Raw genomic sequence first — 22917 nt, 5'->3', positions numbered from 1 at the left:
TGAATAGTTAGTGTGGTTTAGAAAGAGGAGATATAGGAGGGGAGAGGTCAGGGTGTGGGGGAGAATTTAAAAAAAAAAATCAAGGGAGGTGGTGAAATTGTCCCATTAATCATTTAAATCCTGTACTGTTTCACAGATGATATAGGCTTTCCACTGGGTTAGTGTAGCAAGTCACATTTCTACTGTCTGAACTATTATAGCATTTGGAAAGTCTCATCCTTGACAGCTTTATTCACAGTACCTTCAGCCAGATTGTCAAGTATTTAAAAAATAAAAAATTTGATTAGTAGTATTGACAAGTTTAAACAAAATGGACCAAATAGCTAGAAAAGTCGTCATCTTGTCAAGCTTAGTCTTGTATCACAACATATCATTCAACTCACAGGCTCAATAACTTACCCAGCCCTAAATGGTGGCAATCCAGCTACTAGCTGGTATATAATACAGCCAAGAGCCCAGAGGTCAGAACTGTAGGGGATTAGAAAAATAAAAGTTAGGTTATCGATCTGTGCACATGTATTTCAACAAAGGTGAAACGGTTGGAGAACGCTGCTCTGTGAATAACCTGAAAGGGATGAGGGACTGAACTGGAGTAGCAGGATCATCCCGATCTCTGCCCCTACCTAATTCCTGGAGATTGAGTGGCATGGTGGCATAGTGATTAGCACTGCTGCATCACAGTGCCAGGGACCCAGGTTCGATTCCCCAGCTTGGGTCACTGTCTGTGTGGAGTTTACATGTTTTCCCTGTGTCTGCGTGGGTTTCCTCCAGGTATTCTAGTTTCCTCCCACAGTCAGAAAGACGTGCTGGTTAGCTGCACTAGCCATGCTAAATTCACCCTCAGTGTACACGAACAGGTGCGACCAGGGGCTTTCACAGTAGCTTCACTGCAGAGTGAATGTAAGCCTACTTGTGACAATAATAAATAAAAAGTCTGTTCTTCAGTGGCTCTCAACTGCGTTTTGGCTCTGATCCTGGCTTTGCCCAAGGTCACACTAAGTTCTCTACTCCATCCAGTGGCAGAAGCTGGTCAGTGCAGGCAGCTTCTAACTGCAACAACCAATTTCTGCCTCTAGATGGAGGCTGGTCAATCTCAAGTATTGTGTACTTTACTGAGGCGAGTCCAGAACTGTACAAAACTAAATTTAATTTGTATATTGTATTTATTTTATATTTAGTGATGTATTTTATTTTGCAAATAATCTCAGCTGGGAATGCACAGAAGATTGCAAGATTGGAAGTTGCAATCTTCCAACTTGCACCTTTTTTCCGGGCAAAAGAACTTAACTCCAACTCCGACATTGACTCCTATGGGGACCAAGGTTCACTTAAAGTTGTTTCATTTCAAATCACAGTTTTCAGAACACAACCATAGCTGAGGGTCTTACTGTTATTTGCCATTTGGGTGCAATACCAGAGGTTGCTCAGCAGCTGTAAACTGTACCTCATGAAGTTGCCAGCACCATCCCTGGTGGGGATGGGGGAAATCATTACAAAATGCCAGGTTTAAAGAGAAGTACCAGTACCAACACAGATCTGCATCGTGGTTTTACACTTGCCTTTTACAAGCTGATTTCTCCGTCAGAAGCTCTGGTGAAACATACTGTGCTGTTCCAACAAAAGAATTTGCTCGTGCTGCAATACCAAAGCAAGACAAAGTTGTGAAACATGCTTGCAGAATAATCGGTACACTCAATCACCAACACCATACTTTTATCCCAGTGTTTTACATTCAACTAGTGAAATTACACAGGTTTGGACAAAAGAGCAATCCCAAATTTTACAAAGGCACTTTCTGTAGTCAAAATACCACCCAAGACTTGTACTTATATGGCATCTTTTCAATTCTTAGGAGCAGATTCATTTTGCAAATGCTGTGATTTACGGAGGTCAGCATCCAAACTGCGTTGTGGCTTGGTTTGGAGTGCCTGACCCTAACTCCGCATATTTACTCCCAGGGCTTGTTTGGTTATTTATTTTTGCATACAAATTTTCCACCGATTGACAGGAAAGGGTTAGTTCTGCACCTTGCGTACTATCTGAAGATAATACTTTCGCTGTTCCAAAGTCGGTGATCCGTATGTGCATGTCCTCGCTCAGCAAAATATTCTCTGGTTTAAGGTCCCTGAAATCATTTAAAAATAAGGTTAAATCACAAAGAATTTGTTATATTTATTAGTGTCACAAGTAGGCTTACATCAACACTGCAATTGAGTTGCTGTGAAAGTCCCCTAGCTGCTACACTTCAGAGGGAGAATTTAGCATGGCCAATGAACCTAACCAGTACTTTTTCAGACAGAAAGGAAACTGGAGCACCCAGAGGAAACCCACAAAGACACGTGGAGAACATGCAGACTCCACACAGACAATGACCAAAGCCAGGAATTGAACTCAGATCTCTGGTGCTGAGATGCAGCAGTGCTAACCACTGTCCCTCTGAACCAACTAATCCAACATCTGAAGTTTATGGCTGAGCAAAGGCACAAAAAGCTAATCTCAGCTCAACCAAACCTACTCACTTTCTCAAACATGCTTCTCATTCTGCTCTCCCCATCACATCATGTTGCCCCCCGAAATGATTTATACTGCTCCCCTCAGAAGAACTTCCACTAATCCACTATTTGTCTTGCCCAACTTCACCTTATACCCCTAAATTTTAATTGTTACATTAAAGGTTTTCACCAGAAAACAAATTGATCAGGAAGCAAGGAGCAAAGTCAAAAGGGCTGACTAGGAGCTCATCAACACTTCCTCCACCTTAAGTCACAGATATAATGAGGGCTCCCTCTACCCCAGAGGAGCAGTAAGCCCTCACTATCCCCAGAGGCAGCCCTGCTCTCCTCAAAACTACTTTGGCCTTTGCTACATTTCTCTCTCTTCAAATAAAAACAAATTTCTACACAACTGCGTTGAGCACTCACGAACCACTTCAGTTCCCTTACTGACATCTACCTCCCTTTGGCCTTTCAAGATTTCATATGTTCTTCAATTTAAGGGCACCATGCAATCAGTCATACCACATTAGGATATAATAGTGAATGTCTTATATATTGCTGCCCTCAGTGTAATGTCTCTGACTCAGGAGTAGGAATGCACTGTGGCAGTAATGAGCAGATACCTCACCTGATAGAAAAGCAGTAGCATAATATCTTCTTTTGTAGGCCTCAATATGTTTAGAGGATCAGTCGCAATAAGTATAAATTGGATGGAAGGGTTTTCAGTCTTAAGACACCCAGGTTTCAAATACACACATGGAAATGAGACAGGGCTTTAGCAACAAGAAGTGCATTATCTTTGAACAATTATCTAGTGTGGGCCATTCTTAACCTTTAAATGCTAAGCAACAATATGGTGGGTAACTGCTGACTCTAAGTAGAAATCTGTTTCTTTAAATGTTCAGTGAGGGATCAGTAGTGGTTACAATGCCTTTTCACCAAGTCCAGCAATCAGCAGCTAAATGGTTGAAGTGCCATTTTATGGAATAGCAAGAAATAGAAACAGAAAATGCTAAAAATACTATCCGTGAATGCTATGCATGGATAACATTAATGGGCGGGACACAGACATGCACAATAAAATGTGGCTCCACAGGAGATGCAAATGGCAAAATGGCAACAGCAGAATCATTACCAGCACTGTCTGTCCACCCTGTAGACTGAGTGGAGGAATTCAACAGTCTGTAAGCATGATCAAGCTTCCAGCATTTGTCATCTTAGTTCTCCATCCATTCCCCCAGTGAGATTTCCACCCCAGCATCCTATACTGTTCCAAGGAACAGCACTTCATCTTTCCATTAGGTACTTTTATCGCTTTCCAAAGTTCAGCAATTTTAGATCATAACCACTGACCCCATCTTTTCAGGCAGCAGGTGCTGGTAATGTTTATGCTTCTGTCACTTAATAGTTCCTCCAGACCAACTTTTTCTTCTTTACTTTTCCCATTACCATCCCATTTTACCGTTTCTCATTAAACTCTCCTGCTTTTCACCAAAAAACAGACCTTCCCTACTTTTATCCCAACCCTGTGTATTTGCTTAAAATTTGTTACATCACTAACTTTGTCCCGTCTGACATAAGTCACAGAGCTTAAATGTGCTCTTTTTCTCTCTCTCCGCAGATGCAGCCTGATCTGTTTCCTGGATTTTCGATTTTTGTTTCAGGTTTTCAGCATCTACAATATTTCAACAGTTGTATCAGAGGAGTTCCACTTCCAACGCATTCTCTCTCCACTCTGACCTCAATCTCTCTCACTCATCTTTTCAATCCCACTATCCTATTCTACTGAAATCCAAGGCAAAGTCCTCACTATTATCCCATTACCCAGATTTATTTTCTCAAATCTACTCAACTGCTTCTTCTTTACTATTGGTAAAATCCTATCTTAACTTCCTTGCTTTTGCCAGTCCTTCACGTCTGCTTTTGGCTTTTCTAATCTTCCTCCTTCCCCCTTCGGATTTATATTCAACTCAATTTTCTGTTGTATTAAGAGTCTTAGATTTGTCAGATAATGCAGAGCCTCAGTTAAACTCTGCTATTCACCCAAAGAACTCTAGATTTTACATCCATGGCTATGGATGATATCCATATCACCTTCTGTTGATACTCTGGATCAATTTTCATCACAATTTATTCTTACTTAATTTAAATTCTTTTCCAGTCAAGTACCTTAATCTTTGACTGCTGTGAACACACAGTGCAAGTTTTTGATCCTAAGTTCAGATCGTGAAAGCCAGGCTTGCATCTGAATTGGAGCATTTACTGAGTTAGTTGGGTAGAACCCAGCCTTCATCACCTGAAACCACCAGCAGGAAGGCACAACTTGGAAGATGCTTTCCCATATTTTAAGGATTGACAGCACATTTCATCGTAACTACATTGAGGGCATTCTCCAGCAGGAGTTGCCGGAAAGTGATTAGGTTCAGGGATACAGGCTTGCATTTCTCCTGTACCAATTCTATAATGCAAAGCGGAAAGTTTAAAAGGATCTTTGTAGTTCGTACGGCTCAACTGAAATCCAGTGACCCACTGAAAGCAAATTCCTCCTGTATCAATAGACAGAAGTATTGAAACTCCTTACCTGTGTATGATCCCAATCTCATGTAAGTATTCTAGCGCTGAAACAATTTCAGCAGAATAAAATCGTGTGCAGTTCTCATCAAACGAGCCCTGCTTACGAATGTATTTAAGCAGCTCTCCATTTTTAGCATAACTAAGGCCAAAATCTGCATTGAAGTTAAGGACTAAACTGTGCTCTACAGTAAACACAGACTGAAAAACTTCAATTTGTATTTCTTTAATAATAATATAAATTCATGCAAGGCTGTGCTTCTGACAACTATTGCCCTTCTTGCAAATGATTGACAAATGCATGACTTCCTGGCATTTTTTTTTAAGCAGCAACTGGAATATTCCATAAAGACAAAGGATACAGAGCTTCTCATCATCCTGAAAAGTGAAGTAGAGTTTTACAAAAAAGGGGTGATCCAGGCGAGACATGATATCCCTCTCTCGGGTAACATATGGTACCTTATTCTCCTTAATGATATGACGCTTCTCCAGAATTTTAACTGCAAGACAACAAAGGAAGTTCTTCACTGAAGCTGCGTGTTAATGAGAAACAGATTATTTTAGTTTTCTACTGATGCTGCTGATCCTTACTGGTACACAGCTCCAAAAAGGTAAAAACAACCCTGTGCTGGTTGTCTACAAACCACGGGAAGCTCAAAATGAAATCCAACCCAGAACACATTTCTCTACTGGGGGTCACAGGACAGGGATAAGGGAACTCAGGACAATTTTCACTCTGTAGACTATGAAAACACCAGGCCAACAATAACTGGCTAGCTCCTGGCCTAGCTAACATCTGCTGACACTTGGCGGTTTGTTTCACATAATACCATAAATGGGGATAACTTTTCATTCAATTTAGCAGAGCAGCAGGAAATTACAAACATTCACACATTTGCCGGATGGGGAAATCCTTAGTTTTTGCAATATCCAACTAAACAAAATGAAACAAGCAAGTTTTAAGTTTATGCTCCCACTATCTGTCACTCTACTATGCTGACCAGGGCCATTCAACTTGCTTGCAGACACTTGGAAACACTGCTCTTAACCTGTTGTCAGGGTTGAGATCATGCATCCTTTCACACTTTGCCTTTAGTTTGCTTCTCAGCTCAGGGCGATATAGCACCGGGGAAGGAAAGAATCAGGCCTTTACTGTGACCAAGATCCAAAACTCAGCAATGTGGCCAAGCCCAAGTCACATCATCCCTGTGCCTCAATGTGTATATGACTCCACGATGTCTCCATGGCAGTTTCAAAAACCTGTATAGGACTTTGAGATCTTACACAGCCAGTGTAAGCTGGAAAGCAGTTTCCCCAAGATGATCATAGCCATGTGTGAGCCACGATGGGGTCAACAGCACAAAACCACTTCACAAACCCATTACTTACCAGCATATTCTTTACCAGTTGATTGCTCGCGGGCTAATACAACCTGCATAGAAACAAATAAAGCAATCAACCACATACTGCATAAATCCTTTTCGAAAAGGCAGCCTCAAGTGTTCATTTACATGCTTCAATGCCAAAGGCAAGACTCCTTCTCTCCACATTAAAGGCTTTGCTCCCTTTTTTAAACTCAGTGCCACACACCATTACTGCACGTCTGACACTAACACTCCTTTACCACAGTATCAGCCTGGATTATATGCTCAAAGCCACCAGCATACTTGAATACTTGAAGCAATGACCACTCCTCACAGCCCTGCCTGACATGTTGTGTATTTCCAGCATTTTGTGTTTTTATTTGAATTTTCCAGCCTTAGCAGAATTCTGCTTTTGTGCTCGTCTCCTGATGCACTCGATTTGACTGAAAGACCTGACATGGACAAAAGGACATTTCAGTGGCCAGCTTTGATTAATGAAGAATGACATTCCTTCTTGAGATGTTTGATGCGTAGTGGATGCACCCCATAACTGATGCCAGGTATGTGGAGTGTTTGGAGTTTACTGACAGGAACTGCACACCATACTAGAATGTGGGTAAGCTGACATTGGTTTGAAAGTTTCATGAGGCACCTGCAAAGAACTTGACCCATCTACCAACCATCATTATTGGTTAATTAATTAACAGCACCTTAGTATTAAGGTGAGGATTCTCAGGTACTGGAACAGAGGCAACAGGGATTAACTGCTATCTTCTCCCAGCAGTAGTCATCTCACAGACCATGCCCACCCCAAATTCAGTACAACTCTCAAAGAACAAAGAAAATTACAGCACAGGAACAGGCCCTTAGGCCCTCCAGGCCTGCATGACATGATGCCCGACTTAACTAAAACTCCCTACCCTTTTGGGGACCATATCCCTCTATTCCCATTCTATTTATATATTTGTCAAAACATCCCTTAAAAGTCACTTCCGCATCCACTTCCACTACCTCCCCCAGCAACGAGTTCCAGGCACCCACCACCCTGTGTAAAAAAATCTGCCTCGTACACCTCCTTTAAATTTTGCCCCTCGCACCTTAAACCTGTGCCCCCTATTGACTCTTCCACCCTTGGAAAAAGCTTCTGACTATCCACTCTGTCCATGCCTCTCAATCTTGTAGACTTCTATCAGGTTGCCCCTCAACTTCTGTTGTTCCAGTGAGAACAAACCAAGTTTCCCCGACCTCTCCTCATAGCTGATGCTCTCCATACCAGGCAACATCCTGGTAAATCTTTTCTGTACCCTCTCCAAAGCCTCCGCATCCTTCTGGTAGTGTGGCGACCAGAATTGAACACTATATTCCAAGTGCGGCCTAACTAAGGTTCCATGGAGCCGACGAGGGAGTGAGCTATCTTGGATCTGGTGTTATGTAATGAGGTGGGTAGAATGAGGGACCTTGCAGTGAAGGATCCTCTTGGGGAGAGTGATCATTGTATGGTGGAGTTTCTGGTGCAGATGGAGGAGGAGAAAGTGGGTTCCCGGACACGCGTCCTTTGTTTGAACAGAGGGGAGTACGGTAGGATGAGAGAAGAATTGGCGAATGTGGACTGGGGGAGCGCATTGGAAGGTAGGTCTGCTGAGGAGCAGTGGAGGATCTTTAAGGAGATCTTTCTTGGGGCCTCAGCTATTTACCATTTATATAGATGATCTGGAGGAGGGAACCGAGTGTATGGTGTCGAAATTTGCTGATGACACCAAGATTGGTGGAACGGGAAATTGCGCGGAGGGTGTGGAGAGTCTACAGAAGGATCTAGATAGGCTGGGCGAATGGGCCAGGAACTGGCAAATGGAATTTAATGTTGGCAAGTGCGAGGTGGTCCACTTTGGTAGGAATAATGGTAGGAAGGATTATTACTTACGTGGCGAAAAACTGCAGCAGGCGACAGTGCAGAGGGACCTTGGGGTCCTTGTGCATGAGTCGCAAAAACCCAGCCTGCAGGTGCAGCAGGTGGTCAGGAAGGCTAATGGGATGCTGGCCTTCATAGCGAGGGGGATTGAATATAAAAGTAGGGAGGTCTTGCTGCGGCTGTATAGGGCATTGGTGAGGCCGCAGCTGGAGTACTGTGTGCAGTTTTGGGCGCCATACTTACGCAAGGATATTTTGGCCTTGGAGGGAGTGTAGAGGAGGTTTACTAGGCTGATGCCGAAGTTGAAGGGGTTGAGCTATGAGGAGATCTCATTGAGACATATAAGATGATGAATGGGATGGATAGGATAGAGGTGGAGAGACTCTTCCTGCTCAGAAAGGACAGTAGGACTAGGGGGCACAGCCTCAAGATAAAGGGGGGACAGTTTAGAACGGAGTTGAGGAAGAACGTCTTCACTCAGAGGGTGGTGAATCTCTGGAATTCTCTGCCCGTTGAAGTGGTGGAGGCTACCTCGCCAAATATTTTTAAGACGCGGGTTGATGGGTTTTTGATAAGAGAGGGGATTAAGGGTTATGGGGAGAGGGCAGGAATGTGGAACTGAGCCACAACAGATCAGCCATGATCTTATTGAATGGCGGGGTAGGCTCGAAGGGCTAGATGACCTACTCCTACCCCTATTTCTTATGTTCTTATATAAAGCTGCAACATGACTTGCCAATTTTTAAACTCAATGCCCCGACCGATGAAGACAAGCATGCCATATGCCTTCTTGACTACCTTTTCCACCTGCATTGCCATTTAGTGACCTGTATACCTGAACACCCAGATCCCTTCGCCTATCACTACTCTAGGGTTCTACCATTTACAGTATATTTCCTCTCCGTATTAAACCTTCCAAAATGCATTACCTCACATTTGTCCAGATTAAACTCCATCTGCCACTTCTCCGCCCAAGTTTCCTATATCCTGCTGTACCCTCTGATGGTAACCGCAAATCCACCAACCTTAGTGTTGTCCATAAACTTACTAATCAATCCAGTTACATTTTCCTCCAAATCACATATATATTACAAGCAGCAAAGGTCCCAGCACTGATCCCCGAGGGATATCACTCGTCACAGCCCTCCATTCAGAAATGCACCTTTTCACTGCTACTCTATCTTCTTTGACCGAGCCAGCCTTGTATCCACCTTACCAGCTCATCTCAGGTTCCATGCAACTTCATCTTCTGCACCAGTCTGCCACAAGGGACCTTGTCAATGGGCCTTACTGAAGTCCACGTAGACAACATCCACTGCCCTACCCTCATCAATCATCTTCATCACTTCTTCAAAAAACTTGATCAAGTTTCTCTTCACAAAACCATGTTGCCTCTCACTAACACATTCACTTATTTCCAAGTGGGAATAAATCCTGTCTTGAAGAATCCTCTCCAATAATTTCCCTACCACTGATGTAAGGCTCACCTGCCTGTAATTACCTGGATTATTCTTGCTACCCTTCTTAAACAAAGGAACAACATTGGCTATTCTCCAATCTTTGGGACCTCCCCTGTAGCCAGGGAGGATACAAACATTTCTCTCAAGGCCCCAGCAATTTCCTCCCTTGCCCCCCTCAATATTTTGGGGTATATTCCATCAGGCCCTGGAGATTTGTCTTCCTTAATGTTTCCCAAGAACCCCAATACCACTACCTCCTTTTTGATCTCAACATGACTCAAACTATCTACACACACTTTCCCAGAGTCATCATCCACCAAATCCTTCTCTTTGGTGAATACTGACGCCAAGTACTCATTTAATACCTTGTCTACTTCCTCTAGCTCCACACATAGATTCCCTCCCTTGTCTTTGAGCGGGCCAACCCTCTCCTTGGCTACCCTCTTGCTCTTTATATAAAAAGCTCAGGACTTTCCTCAACCCTGCTGGCCAATGCTTTCTCATGACTCCTTTAGGCAAGGAGTAAGGACAGCTAAAGTTTCTTTCTACTTTCCTTGTACTCCACACTTGCTTTGGGTGCTCCCAGTCTCATAGCTTTGAGAAATGCTTCCTTTTTCTCTTTGACCAGGCTCACAATATCTGTCATTATCCAAGGTTCCCAAAACTTGCCATGCTTATCCTTCCTTCATCCTTACAGGAATGTGCCCATTCTGAAACTCTATCAACTTGCACTTGAAAGCCTCCCACATGCCAGATGTTGATTTGCCCTCAAACTACATTCTTCAGTTCCTGCCTAATATTGTTGTAATTAGCCTTTCCCCAATTTAGCTCAAAAGCAGCAAATAAGCAAAACTTCCAAGGAAAAGCAGCACTGGAATTTCTATCCAAATTTCCCTGGTGATAGTATGCAACACACAATCCTGATCAGTTGCATTCCATAAAAGCAAGCTGCAGTCAAAACAGCAAAAAAAAATTAAATTGTGCACATGCTATTTAAAACTTCCTCAGCCAGAGGACCCACTCACTTTCTGGCAAGACAATAAATCATAATAGCATGAACTAATTTTAATATGCATAAACTACTACATGGGGAATAGCTTGCTTGAGATTTACTAAGGTATCCATTCAATCCTGCTACAAGCAAAGACTTTAGAGGCCATATCCATTAAACAAAACACACAATGCTGCCAGAGATTCTGATGCATTCAAACCAAGATCTTGGCCACTCCATGGGCTCAAAACACCAACACATCCATTTGTGGGTTACATTATTCTGTGGACTTCTGTAAATTAGGCCTTCCTTCAAATAGATTTCAAATAATTAACACAAAACTTGGAAAAAATTAGGGCTATATGATGAAAGTACCAGCAACCTGTCTGTAAAGTTTGAGTCCACAGGATTTCCCAATGTACTTCAGAAGGAATGGATTATTTTTGAAATGTATCACACGTGTAGGCAAATACAGTGAGGTGTCAGTCTAGACTTGTTCTCAAGTGCTGGGCTAGTCTTCAATTGAAGACTCCTTGACTGAGAGTGCTTTACAGTGAAGTAAGTTAAGCAGCTGGACAATTCATCTGACACTCATTAGCCTATACATGTGAATTACTGGTAATAGACCATAAAGCTTTATCCCCATCTGTTTGAAGGTCCTTCCCCATGTACAAGAGAGAAGTACAGAAGGGCGACAGGCTAGCATATAGATACTTATGGGGAAAACAGAAAGAAGATGGGGAAGGCAGCAGAGAGAATACTAATTAATACAGTTAACCTGATAATATAGCCAAACATGCAGCTATTAAAAATGGCAATATACAAACAGACATTTAAAATACATACCGTTGAGAATGATCCCTCCCCAAGAATCTTGCCAAACTTGAAGTCTTCGGGCCGTTTTTTCCGTGGCTGCTGAGTGTGCCCCGCTGATGGTTGCCGCTGGGACTGTGCTGTCGGTTGTGGCCGCTGTCCCACGTGCTGTGGTAAAGAGCTGACCACTGGTCCAGTATCGCCTGCACTACTGTCCATGGTGATACCAGAGATAGCAGGCCGTGCGTTGGAGTCGGGCTGATTTCTCACCATGGATGGAGATGGACATGAGCAGAGGACCACACTAGATTGGATGGGAACAGCATCATACTGCAAAATGGAGCAAAAAGAAAATTTACAAGTTCAATAAACAGAAAACAAATCACAAAGCACAGGATCAAGACATGCATTGTGCAACTTCACATGTAAACCATAGAGGCAAATTATGAGTCACTACGTAACCATCCACGAAACCCTGTCTTCTGCACAGGTCGTATTAGAATGACAGAACAAAGTCATGACAAATCCCCAAAGACCCTGGTATTCACCAGTAACAGCCCCATGACTCCCTGACTGGAAAAAACTCACACTCAGGAGAGGAAAATGGGAACAACACACAAGGAAGATTCTCTGCTGTCATCTGCAGGCAATGAGAATAGTAACAAAACAAGTCAGTTTTCCTGCCAGGTTTTCTTCTTGTTGGCAGTTGGGGACATTGTCACAGATCAATATCGTGTCCACTCGGTATTCTTTGCATGGGATCCAGTTACATGTCAATTTATTAAACCAAAACTCATTTTTGTCCAACATCAACATTGCCAATCAGGATTTGGGGAATGGAGGGAAGAGCTCCTAGTACACCAGTCGAAGGAGGAAGCAGTATGTTGGAGTATCAGCCTCTGTCAGTGTACTAGTCTTGAATCAAAGTGCTAAAGCTTGGCCACCAATTCCAGAATTCCCACAAGTGCTTCCTCGATCGGACTGCATAAAAACGTGACCAGATTTATTGTCACGTTTTGGCATACAGCGTAAAGTATTGTTTCTTGCATGTTATACAGACAAAGCATACATAAGGTACACAGGGGAGAAGAAAAGGAGAGGGTGCAGAATGTGTTACAGTCATAGCTAGGGTGTAGAGAAAGATCAACTTAATGTAAGGTAGATCCATTCAAAGGTCTGATGGCAGCAGGGAAGAAACTGTTCTCAAGTTGGTTGGCACATTATCTCATATTTGTATATTTTTCTTGACAAAAGAGAGTATGCTTGGGTTGCATGGGGTCCTTGATTATGTTGGCTGTTTTTCTGAAGCAGTAGGAAGTGTAGACAGAGTCAATGGAGGGGAGGCTGGTTTGAGTGATGGACTGAGCTTCGTTCACAACCCTTTGTAGTTTGTTGTAGCTTTGGTCAGAGTAGGAGCTATATCAAGCTGTGATACATCCAGAAAGGATGCTTTCTATGGTGCATCTGCAAAGGTTGGTGAGAATCATAGCGGACATGCCGAGTTTCCTTAGCCTCCCAAGAAAGTAGGAGTGTTGGTGGGCTTTCTTAACCACAGTGCTGATGTGGAGGGACCAGGACAGATTTTTGGTGATCTGGACATCTAGAAACTTTTCTACTTCATCCCCTTTGATATAGACAGGGGCATGTCTTCCACTATGCTTCCTGAAATTGATGACTATCACCTTCATTTTACTGACATTTTGAAGGAAAGATTGTCATCATATCAATTCACCAGATTCTCTACCTCCTTCCTGTACTCCATGTCATCATTGTTTGAGATCTGACCCGCCTATGGTGCTGTCATCAGCAAACTTGAAAATGGAGTTGGAGTGGCATTTGGCCACACATAGGATATAAGGATCTGGGGACATAGTCTTGTGGGGCATTGGTGTTGAGGATAATTGTGGAGGTGGTATTGTTGCCTATCGTTATTGATTGCAGCCTGTGGGTTAGGAAGTCTAGGATTCAGTCACAGGGAGGAGTTGAGCCCTAGGCCATGGAGTTTGAAGATGAATTTTGTAGGAATAATGGTGTTGAAGGCTGAGTTGCAGTCAATAATAGCAGCCTGGCATAAGTGTCTTTGTTTTCAGGTGATCCAGAGTTGAGTGTAAGGCCAGGTAGATGGCATCTGCCGTGGACGTTGCAGCGAAAGGCGAACTGAAGTGGATCAAGGCAGTCTGGGAGGCCGGAATTGATCATACTATGACTAGCCTTTTGAAGCACTTCATGATGGATGTCAGAGCCTTCGGGCAATAGTCTTTAAGGCACGCTGCCTGGCTTTTCTTTGGTACAGCGATGATCATCATCTTCTTGAAGCAGCTAGGGATCTCTGATCAGTGCAAGGAGAGGTTAAAGGTGACTGCAAGTACCACTGCCAGCTGGTCCACACAGGATCTGAGTGCTCACCTGGATTCAAGTGACTGAACAGAATTTCTACCCTCTTCCAAAGGCATTAATCCATTTTAATGGGATATGGTTATACAAGCCGTCATCTTTCTGTGGTACCTTACTCGTGTCCAAAACTGACAAAGGTCAGACCAGCAGGTATTATTTAGTACTAAGCCTTAGGAAAAGGGAACTAAACAGAGGGCTATTCAGTGTTTAGGAGGAACAGACAGAAAGGAAAAGATGGCAGAGTTCCATTGTTGATTAAAGATATTGATATGATATTGAGGAAAGATATTAGCACAGATGATGTGGAAACTGTATGGGTCAAGTTAAGAAACATGAAAGGGCAAAAACATTTGTTGGGATCGTATACAGACCACCAAACCGTTGTGGCAATGTTGGGAATAGCATTGGACAGAAAATCAGAGATGCATATGTTAAAGGAGCATCTGTAATTATGGGTAACTTTAATGTGCATATCAATTGAGAGAGTCAAATCAGAGTACAACAGGGGAGGAATTTCTGGAGTATATATGGGATGGTTTTCTGACCCAACAAGGGTACAGGCCATCTTGGACTGGGTATTGTGCAACGAGAAAGAATTAGTTGGCAATCTAGTTGAGAGAGAACTCTTGGAGATGAGTGACCATAATGTGACAGAATTTTTTGTCAAGGAGGATAATGACATAGTTGATTCTGAGACCAGGGTCCTGAATCTCAATAAAGGTAACTATGATGGAATGATCAATTGGTCATGATGGACTGGGAAATATTACTGAAAGGAAAGACAGTGGACAGGCAATAGCAAGCATTTAAGAGTATGAGAGTAAGCTAGTGGAGAACATAAAAATTGACTAAAATTTTTTCTAGGTATGTAAAGATGAAAAGATTGATAAATGTAGGCCCCTTTCAGACGGAAATGGGAGAATTTATAATGGGGACCAAAGGAATGGCTGAGGAACTACATTCATACTTTACATCTGTCTTCACAAAGGAAGACAGGAATGATGTACCAGAAGTTTGAGATAAATAAGTTTTAGTGAGGAGCTGAAGGAAATCAGTATTTGTAGAGAATGGTTTGGGGGAAATTGTTGGGATTGAAGATGGATAAATCTCCAGGGCCTGTGATCAAGAAGGCGAATGGGATGCTGGTCTTTATAGCGAGGGGGATAGAATATAAAAGCAGGGAGGTCTTGCTGCAACTGTACAGGGCACTGGTGAGGCTGCAGCTGGAGTACTGTGTGCAGTTTTGGTCGCCGCACTTGCGCAAGGATATTTTGGCCTTGGAGGGAGTGCAGAGGAGGTTCACTAGGCTGATACCGGAGATGAGGGGGGTTGGACTATGAAGAGAGACTAAATAGACTGGGTCTGAGGAACTTCTTCACTCAAAGGGTGGAGAATCTCTGGAATTCTCTGCCCGTTGAAATGGTGGAGGCTACCTTGCTAAATATACTTAAGTCATGGGTAGATAAGTTTTTGGTAGGCAAGGGAATTAAGAGTTATGGGGAGAAAGCGGGAAAGTGGAACTGAGCCACTTCAGATCAGCCACGATCTTACTGAATGGCGGGGCAGGCTCGAAGGGCTAGATGGCCTACTCCTGCTCCTATTTCTTATGTTCTTATCTCCATCCCAGAGTACATAAGGAAGTGGGCCTGGAAACAACAGATCAATTGGTGGTCATTTTCCAAAATTCTTTGGACTCTAGACTGCTTCCCACAGATTGCAGGGTAGGTAATGGGAGCCCGCTATTCAGAAAGGGAGGTAGAGAGAAAACAGGGAATTAGAGCCCAGTTAGTCTAACATCAGTACTGAGGAAGTTGCTAGGGTCCATTAGCAAGGATTTCATAGCTCAGTATTTGGAAAGCAGTAGTATATATAATCAGACAAAATGAGTCCAAAGATGTGCAGGTTAGGTTGTTTGGCCACGCTAAAATTGCCCCTTAGTGTCCTGAGATGCATAGGTTAGAGAGGTTAGCGGGTAAAGTATGTAGGAATATGGGAGTAGGCCTGGGTGAAATTGGAGATGGTGCAGACTTGATGGCCCCAATGGCTTCTTTCTGCAGTGTAGGGTTTCTATGATTCTGTGAATTAGCATGGATTACAAATGGGAAATCGTATTTGACAATTCGTTGAGGATGTAACTAGTAGAGTCGACCAAAGAGAAGAGAACTGGTGGGTGTGATTTTTAGACTTTCAGAAAGCTTTCGACAAGATCTTATATAGGAGTTAGAGCATATAGGATGGCAGGCAGTGTCTTGAAAGCTGGTTAGCAGATAGGAAGCAAAGAGTTGGCATAAATCTCTATCTTTCTTGGCAAGCAGTGACTAGTGGGGTGACACAGGGATCTGTGCTAGGACCCCAACTGTTCACATTATACATTAATGATTTGTAAGAGGGAACTAAATGTATTATCTCCAAATTTGCAGATGATACAAAGTTGGACTGGAGGGTGAGCTGAGAGGCGGATGCAGAGATGCTTCAACTTGATTTGGATAGGCTGAGTGAATCGGCATTTGCATGGCAGATACAATATAGCATGGACAAATGTGACATTATCCACTTCGGAAGCAATAATAGGTAGGCAGATTATTATGGGTTTAGTGGGTTTAAATGATGCCAGGCCTAGGAAACAAAGTTTTGTATGTTTTCTGGTCATCAGTCAAAAGATGAACTCTTACATGCAAAACAAAGGAACGTAGCAGCACTAAACAGTCATATTCCTTAATGATATTCTGCAATATCTCAAGTAATACCAGATCAAAAATTATACTTTTAAAGTGCCTCAAATTTTAAACTTTGCATTCTTTCAAAACATTTCACTAACTTGCCCAGCTGTTTTTTTTTGAAAAAGTTTGGTGGATTTTCTACTAAATAAAAATAACATCTGGTACTTTCCCAGTAAGTGCCTTCAGCTACCATTTTAGTCTTAGAAAATCTACATAAGCCACAGAAAGTGCATAGGTTTCTCCCCAAGACATACTGAAATTGACAAGTGCAGCAAAATCAAGATGACTGTTCAAGACTCAGGACACTGATAATTATCACCACTTTTTGTACTAACTTGCTAATCAGTCAGAAGAAGGTACTTAAACAAAAGCAAACATCAATACTCAAAGTTACAGAATGGTATTCATGGAACACCTTGATGAGTAAATTCTTAGGATCGCAGGAACACAAGTAGGCCATTTAGGAACACGAAAAGACCATTCAACACCTCAAACCTGCCCCACCATATCAGAGATCACTTGTACTGCAATGCCATTTACCTGCCTTTGTGACTCCTAATTGGATTACCAAATAGTACAAAGATAAGATCATGCCTCCTTGTCCTTGCCAATCCTATTATGGGAAACATCTATATATCTTCCGATCCCCGGACGGTCGTGCCACAAACCTACCCAGTAAGATATACTATTGGACCGTTGGACGTCCCAATGCAAGGGCAATAGGGAAATTACCCAGAACGTTTAAACTTCTGATTGGCAATTCTCCTGCGCGTGGAGCCCTCTGAGAAAGTCGGAGACATTGTTGGAGGGTTCCAATTCACTTATCTGGATTGATACCCAGGAAATGTTGGATGGAAAAAAAAATCCAACTACCAGGTACCTGTACAACTCCCACTCCCTGACCTAGAGGCCCTGAAACCAGACCACCCTATTTCACCCTGCCAGCCACCTTATCCAATTACCTCACTACATAAAATGTCTCAAAGCTTTTCAGCGTACATGTGAATGAAGATTCACCAAAATACAGCAGCCAGAACCACAAGGAGAGGATGTGGCTTCACTTTCCCCAAAGATCCTGCTCCACAAGGAAGGATCTTGAGATCAGCTACGCTCCACATTTCTGAAGAGGCTGAATTAGGCCTGGAATGAAGAGCTCTATTTTTGTGTAAAAAAATAGGAACACAGTGGCAATCCAAGGGTGATCGCCATCCCTGGGAAGATTCAGCCTACTTACCTTAACAAACACTTGTTTCTAAAACCTCAATCAGATCATCGCTCAATCTTCTAGACTCAAGAGATTGCAAGTCAAATTTATGCAAACCATTATAATTTAATTGCTCTGCATCTTACAGTACTTAAAGAAGTGGCCCTAGAAATAGTGAATGCATTGAAGATCATTTTCCAGCATTCTCTAGACTCCGGAAGAGTTCCAATCAGTTAGAGGGCAGCTAACGTAATCCCACTTTTTAAAAAAGTAGGGAGAGAAAACAGGAGTTATAGACTGCTCAGCCTGACATCAGTGATGGGCAAAATGCTGGAGTCAATTATTAAGGATGTAATAACTGAACATTTGGAAAGCAGTGACAGGATCGGTCCAAGTCATCATGGATTCACTAAAGGGAAATCATGCTTGACAAATCTTCTGGAATTTTTTGAGGATGTGATCAGAAGAGAGGACAAGGGTAAACCAGTGGATGCTTTGTATCTGGACTTAAAAGGTTTTTGACAAGCTCCCACACAACAGATTAGTGAGCAAAATTAAAGCTTATGGTATTGAGGTAATTTATTGACGTGGATAGAGAACTGATTGGCAGACAGGAAGCAGAGAGTGGGAATAATCGGATCTTGTTCAGGGTGGCGGGCAGAGACTAGTGGGGTACCGCAGGGTTCAGTGCTGGGTCCCCAGCTATTCACAATATATATTAATGATTTGGATGAAGGAATTGAATGCAATATCTCCAAATTTGCAGGCAACATTAAGCTAGATGGCCATGTGTGCAGTGAGGAGTATGCCAAGAGGCTGCAGGCTGATTGAGTGGGCAAATACAATATACTGTGGATAAATGTGAGCTTATCCACTTTGGTGGCAAAAACAGGAAGGAAGATTATCTGAATGGTGGCAGTTTAGGAAAAAGGGAAGTGTAACATGACCTGGGTGTCATGGTGGAACAGTCACTGAAGGTTAGCATGCAGGTCCAGCAGGCAGTAAGGAAAGCTAGTGGCATGCTGGCCTTCATAGCGAGAGGATTTGAGTATAGGAGTAGGGATGTTGTGCTGCAGTTATATAGGTGAGACCACACCTTGAGTATCGTGCAGAGTTTTAGTCTCCTATTTTGAGGAAGGACATTCTTGCTATTGATGGAGTCCAGTGAAGTTTTACTAGATTGATTCCCAGAATGGCAGGACAAGCATACGAAGACTGGATTAACTGGGTTTGTACTCACTGGAATTTAGAAGAACGAATGTCCATCGAAACATATAAAAATCCTGATGTGACTGGACAGGCTAGATGTGGGAAGAATGTTCCTGATGTTGGGGAAGTCCAGAACTAGGAGTCACAGTCTAAGAAAAGGGGTAAGCCATTCAGGACTGAGATGAGGAAGAACTTCTTCACTCAGTTGTGAACCTGTGAAATTCTCTATCACAGAAAGCTATTGGGGCCAGTGTGTTAGATATGTTCAGTACCGAGCTGGATGTGGCCCTTGTGGCTAAAGGGATCAGAGGATATGGAGAGAAAGTGGGAGCGGGATACTGAAAGTACATGATCATATTGTGTAGTGGTGCTGGCTCAAAGGGCTGAATAGCCTACTCCTGCACCTATTTCCTGTATTTCTATGTTTAACATCCAAGCCCTGGCATCATTCTGATGAATCTCCATGGTACTCCATCGATAGACAATATGCTTTACCTGAGGTGCAGTGCCCAGAACTAAACAATGCTCCAGGTGGCCTCTGATCCTTCACTTTCAGTCCCTTTGTATACTTCCCAATACTCCCATAGAATGCCACAGGAGAATCTCGCCTGTCATTTCCATATAATGCTTCATCACATAACAAACAGCTTTAACACTTCGGCATATGCAGTGGCTAAATTTCAGTATTGTCCTCCAAATCGCAATGAGGTGAATGAGAAGTTACCCTTTCAGGTAATGACACCAGGAAAACTCACTGGCATCTCCAAACCTGACTTTCTAGATATTTTGGTTTGCTTCACAATCTCCATCTTCAACATTTTATTGAGTTCCTAGCTCTCTTACTGCTACATTTTTTATTCTTTCATGGGATGTAGGCGTTACTGACTGAGCTAGCATTTATTGCCAATCCCCAACTGCCCTCGAGGAGGCAGTTAAGAGTCAACCACAATCACAGGCAGGCCAGACCAGATAAGGACGGCAGATTTTCTTGAGGGCATTAGTGAACCAGATGGGCTTTTATGACAATCGATAATAGTTTCACGATCATCACTAGATTTTTAATCCCAGATGTTTTGTTGAATTCAAATTTCATGGTTTGCTGTCATGGGATTTGAATCCACATCCCTGGATATTATTTTGGATCTCTGGATTACTAGTCCAACAATGGTTTCACTACATCACTGCCTCCCCAGCACTGTTCTCCTGGGGAAATACTGTAGTCTTAAAATCCATAATATCTATAAGCTTGCATGCAGCTGGGATCTGAAGGCCCTGCCTGACTAATTCAGACCTCCTAGATCATTTCCAGTTGGATCGTCAATCTCCCTCTTGGTCAATGCTGCTTACTGTCATATCATAGGTGAGTGATCTGAAGCTCTGGAATACAAAAACTTGACCTTTGGGAATCAGTATATCTGCTAGTGGGATCTTTAATAGTTTTAGTTGTTTCTATCCTTTTTTATATCTAGCACAAATGTCTGAATTTTAAGTTTATATTTACTTGCTGGTGTTCCACAGATCCTTCACTCAAGCAACAAGAATTGCATTTATATTTTCTAGCACCTCTTCATAATTCTTAGCACTTCACAAATTATCCAAGGATTGGTTATTTATGTATCATTGCTGTTTGACACCTTTGTTTGTAGGCAGTGACTTAATAGCATTATCATTAGACTCATAATCCAGAGAACCAGGGTAATGCTCTGGCGAACGGGTTCAAATCCCATCTCGGCAGATGGTGAAATCTGAATTAAATTAAAAGAAAAAGAACTAAAAATCTAATAATGGCTATGAAACCATTGTCAATTGTTGTAAAAACCTATCAGGTTCACTAATGTCCTTTAGGGGAGGAAATCTGCCACCCCCACCTGGTCTGGCCTGCATGTGACTACAGACCCACAGCAATGTGGTTGACTCTCAAATGCCCTTAGGGATGGGCAGTAAATGCTGGCCCAAGCAACGATGCCCATTTCTCATGGATGAATCATAGAAACTCTACAGTAGAGAGAGAGGCCATACGGCCCATTGAGTTTGCACCAACCACAATCCCACCCAGGTCCTACCTCCATATCCTTACATTTTTACCCACTAATCTACATATCTCAGGATACTAAGGGGCAATTTAAGCATGGCCAATCAACGTAACCCGCACATCTTTGGATTGAGGGGGGAAACCGGAGCACCCAGAGGAAATCCATGCAGACACGGGGAGAACGTGCAAACTCCACACAGAGTGACCCAAGCTGGGCATTGAACCCAGGTTCCTGGTGCTGTGAAGCAGCAGTGCTAACCACTGTGCTACCCAATAATAGTTTGAAAAAAACTGTTGCATGTTTCCTACAACATTGACAATACTTCAGGAAAAAATATTAGATTAACTGTAAAGTACTTTGGAACATATTGAGGCTTGAAAGACACTAAATAGATGCAAATTATTTCTTACATAAAATTGCTAAATTCATACAGGGTTCTTCCACTTTACTACAGGCTTACTATTTTTGAGTGGCAGAAGCTAAATGAGTGAAATGAGTTCTAGAATCACTTCAAAAAGTCTGAGTCTTGCTGCACATTTTGGGTATACATGAACAGAAACCATTTCTTCTTTGTATGTTAGTCTCACTTTTATTCCCCATGTAAAGTGATAAGCTCACTGACAGAAACCAGATCTTGTTGAATGACTCAATGAAACCTCACCCCAATGCTATTTTTGCGATTTCTTGATATTTTAAAAGTACAGGATTTTGCTTTTTCCATGCACTATAAAGTCACATCTCATTAAAAACATACTTCACTGCTAAAAGCCCACAGATTCCCAAACTAGAGTTAAAACTTCAAAATTAGTCAAGCTCGCCTCTAATATTGGTTAATTAGTAATAATTACACTCACTGAAATTAATGGGATGAAGGAAAGAAACTGAAGGGCTTGAAGGAGTTCTCAAAGATAGGTGCTTAGTCTGCTATCCTCCCAATAAAACAATTCAAGTCAATTGTTGAATTGCACATGCCCCACAATTGAGGAAACTGGATTGGAGAAGGAGTGTCACGAAGGAATCATTTACATTTATTCCGCAAATAATCCCTTTAGCCAACTATTCCATTTTCAGTTCTGTGGCCACTGGGCACCAGTGCTAAATGGAGGCATTAGAGGTCATGTGATGCAACCACAGGAGTGGCTGTGTTTTCACAAGCTCTGATGCTGCTCATCTTTTAATACTTTCTTTCATCCTAACACGGGACCTGTAATTAGTTAATCCTGATGTGTTTTTGGAAAATCCTGGTTAATTTTTTTTGATTGCAGAAAACCAAATAATGTAAAGAAATCCTTGTTTGAGAGATGCAGTCAGAACAGACTTGGGTGAGGCCTGGTTCACAGTGGTAGCGTAGGTGGTCAGCATGTCCATGCTTAGGAGCTACAATTGGCACCAAAGTGAAAACCGTTTTTAGGAGCAAAAATGTAGAAGACGTTTGTTCTCCGATATAGATCGAGTACTCAACACAACAAACTGAAATATCCTATAAAGAATGAATGATGTGGAGGTTATAATTCTCTCAGTTGAGGAGATTTCCTTGGTGAAGGTTCACCTTCATTCCTTGGAAATTCTGCTGTATGGTGTCTCAGCTGATAATAAGAACTGGTCTCCATGCTTACATAATCTTGATGTGAGGACTGATCATCTGGAGTTCGATGCAACACATTTCATCTGGTTTTCCAGTCTGGTACCTGGGCCACCGATTTTGTGCTATCTTGACCTCAATTCTCGTCTAGAAGGATCAGAGGCGACTGATC

The 22917-nt window shown here is 42.5% G+C and overlaps 1 protein-coding gene across 1 annotated transcript in view; it reads right to left on the bottom strand.

The window, feature by feature from the left end:
- The window catches only part of LOC145354667 (3-phosphoinositide-dependent protein kinase 1-like), a 95383-nt gene that overhangs the window by 16549 nt on the left and 55917 nt on the right, over positions 1-22917 (bottom strand). Inside the window, exons 2-8 of the mRNA XM_080206100.1 lie at positions 11637-11933; positions 6456-6498; positions 5429-5566; positions 5077-5221; positions 2028-2125; positions 1560-1635; positions 400-468 (exon numbers count right to left, since the gene is read on the bottom strand). Of these exons, the coding sequence (XP_080062226.1) occupies positions 400-468; positions 1560-1635; positions 2028-2125; positions 5077-5221; positions 5429-5566; positions 6456-6498; positions 11637-11933 (866 nt within the window). The remainder of the gene's footprint in view (positions 1-399; positions 469-1559; positions 1636-2027; positions 2126-5076; positions 5222-5428; positions 5567-6455; positions 6499-11636; positions 11934-22917) is intronic.

The sequence above is a fragment of the Carcharhinus amblyrhynchos genome, chromosome 18, assembly GCF_965287045.1.
Source record: "Carcharhinus amblyrhynchos chromosome 18, sCarAmb.v2.hapA, whole genome shotgun sequence".
Classification (NCBI taxonomy): Eukaryota; Metazoa; Chordata; class Chondrichthyes; order Carcharhiniformes; family Carcharhinidae; genus Carcharhinus; species Carcharhinus amblyrhynchos.
The sequence above is the reverse complement of the archived record's forward strand: the minus strand, read 5'-3'. Positions and strand labels throughout refer to the sequence as shown.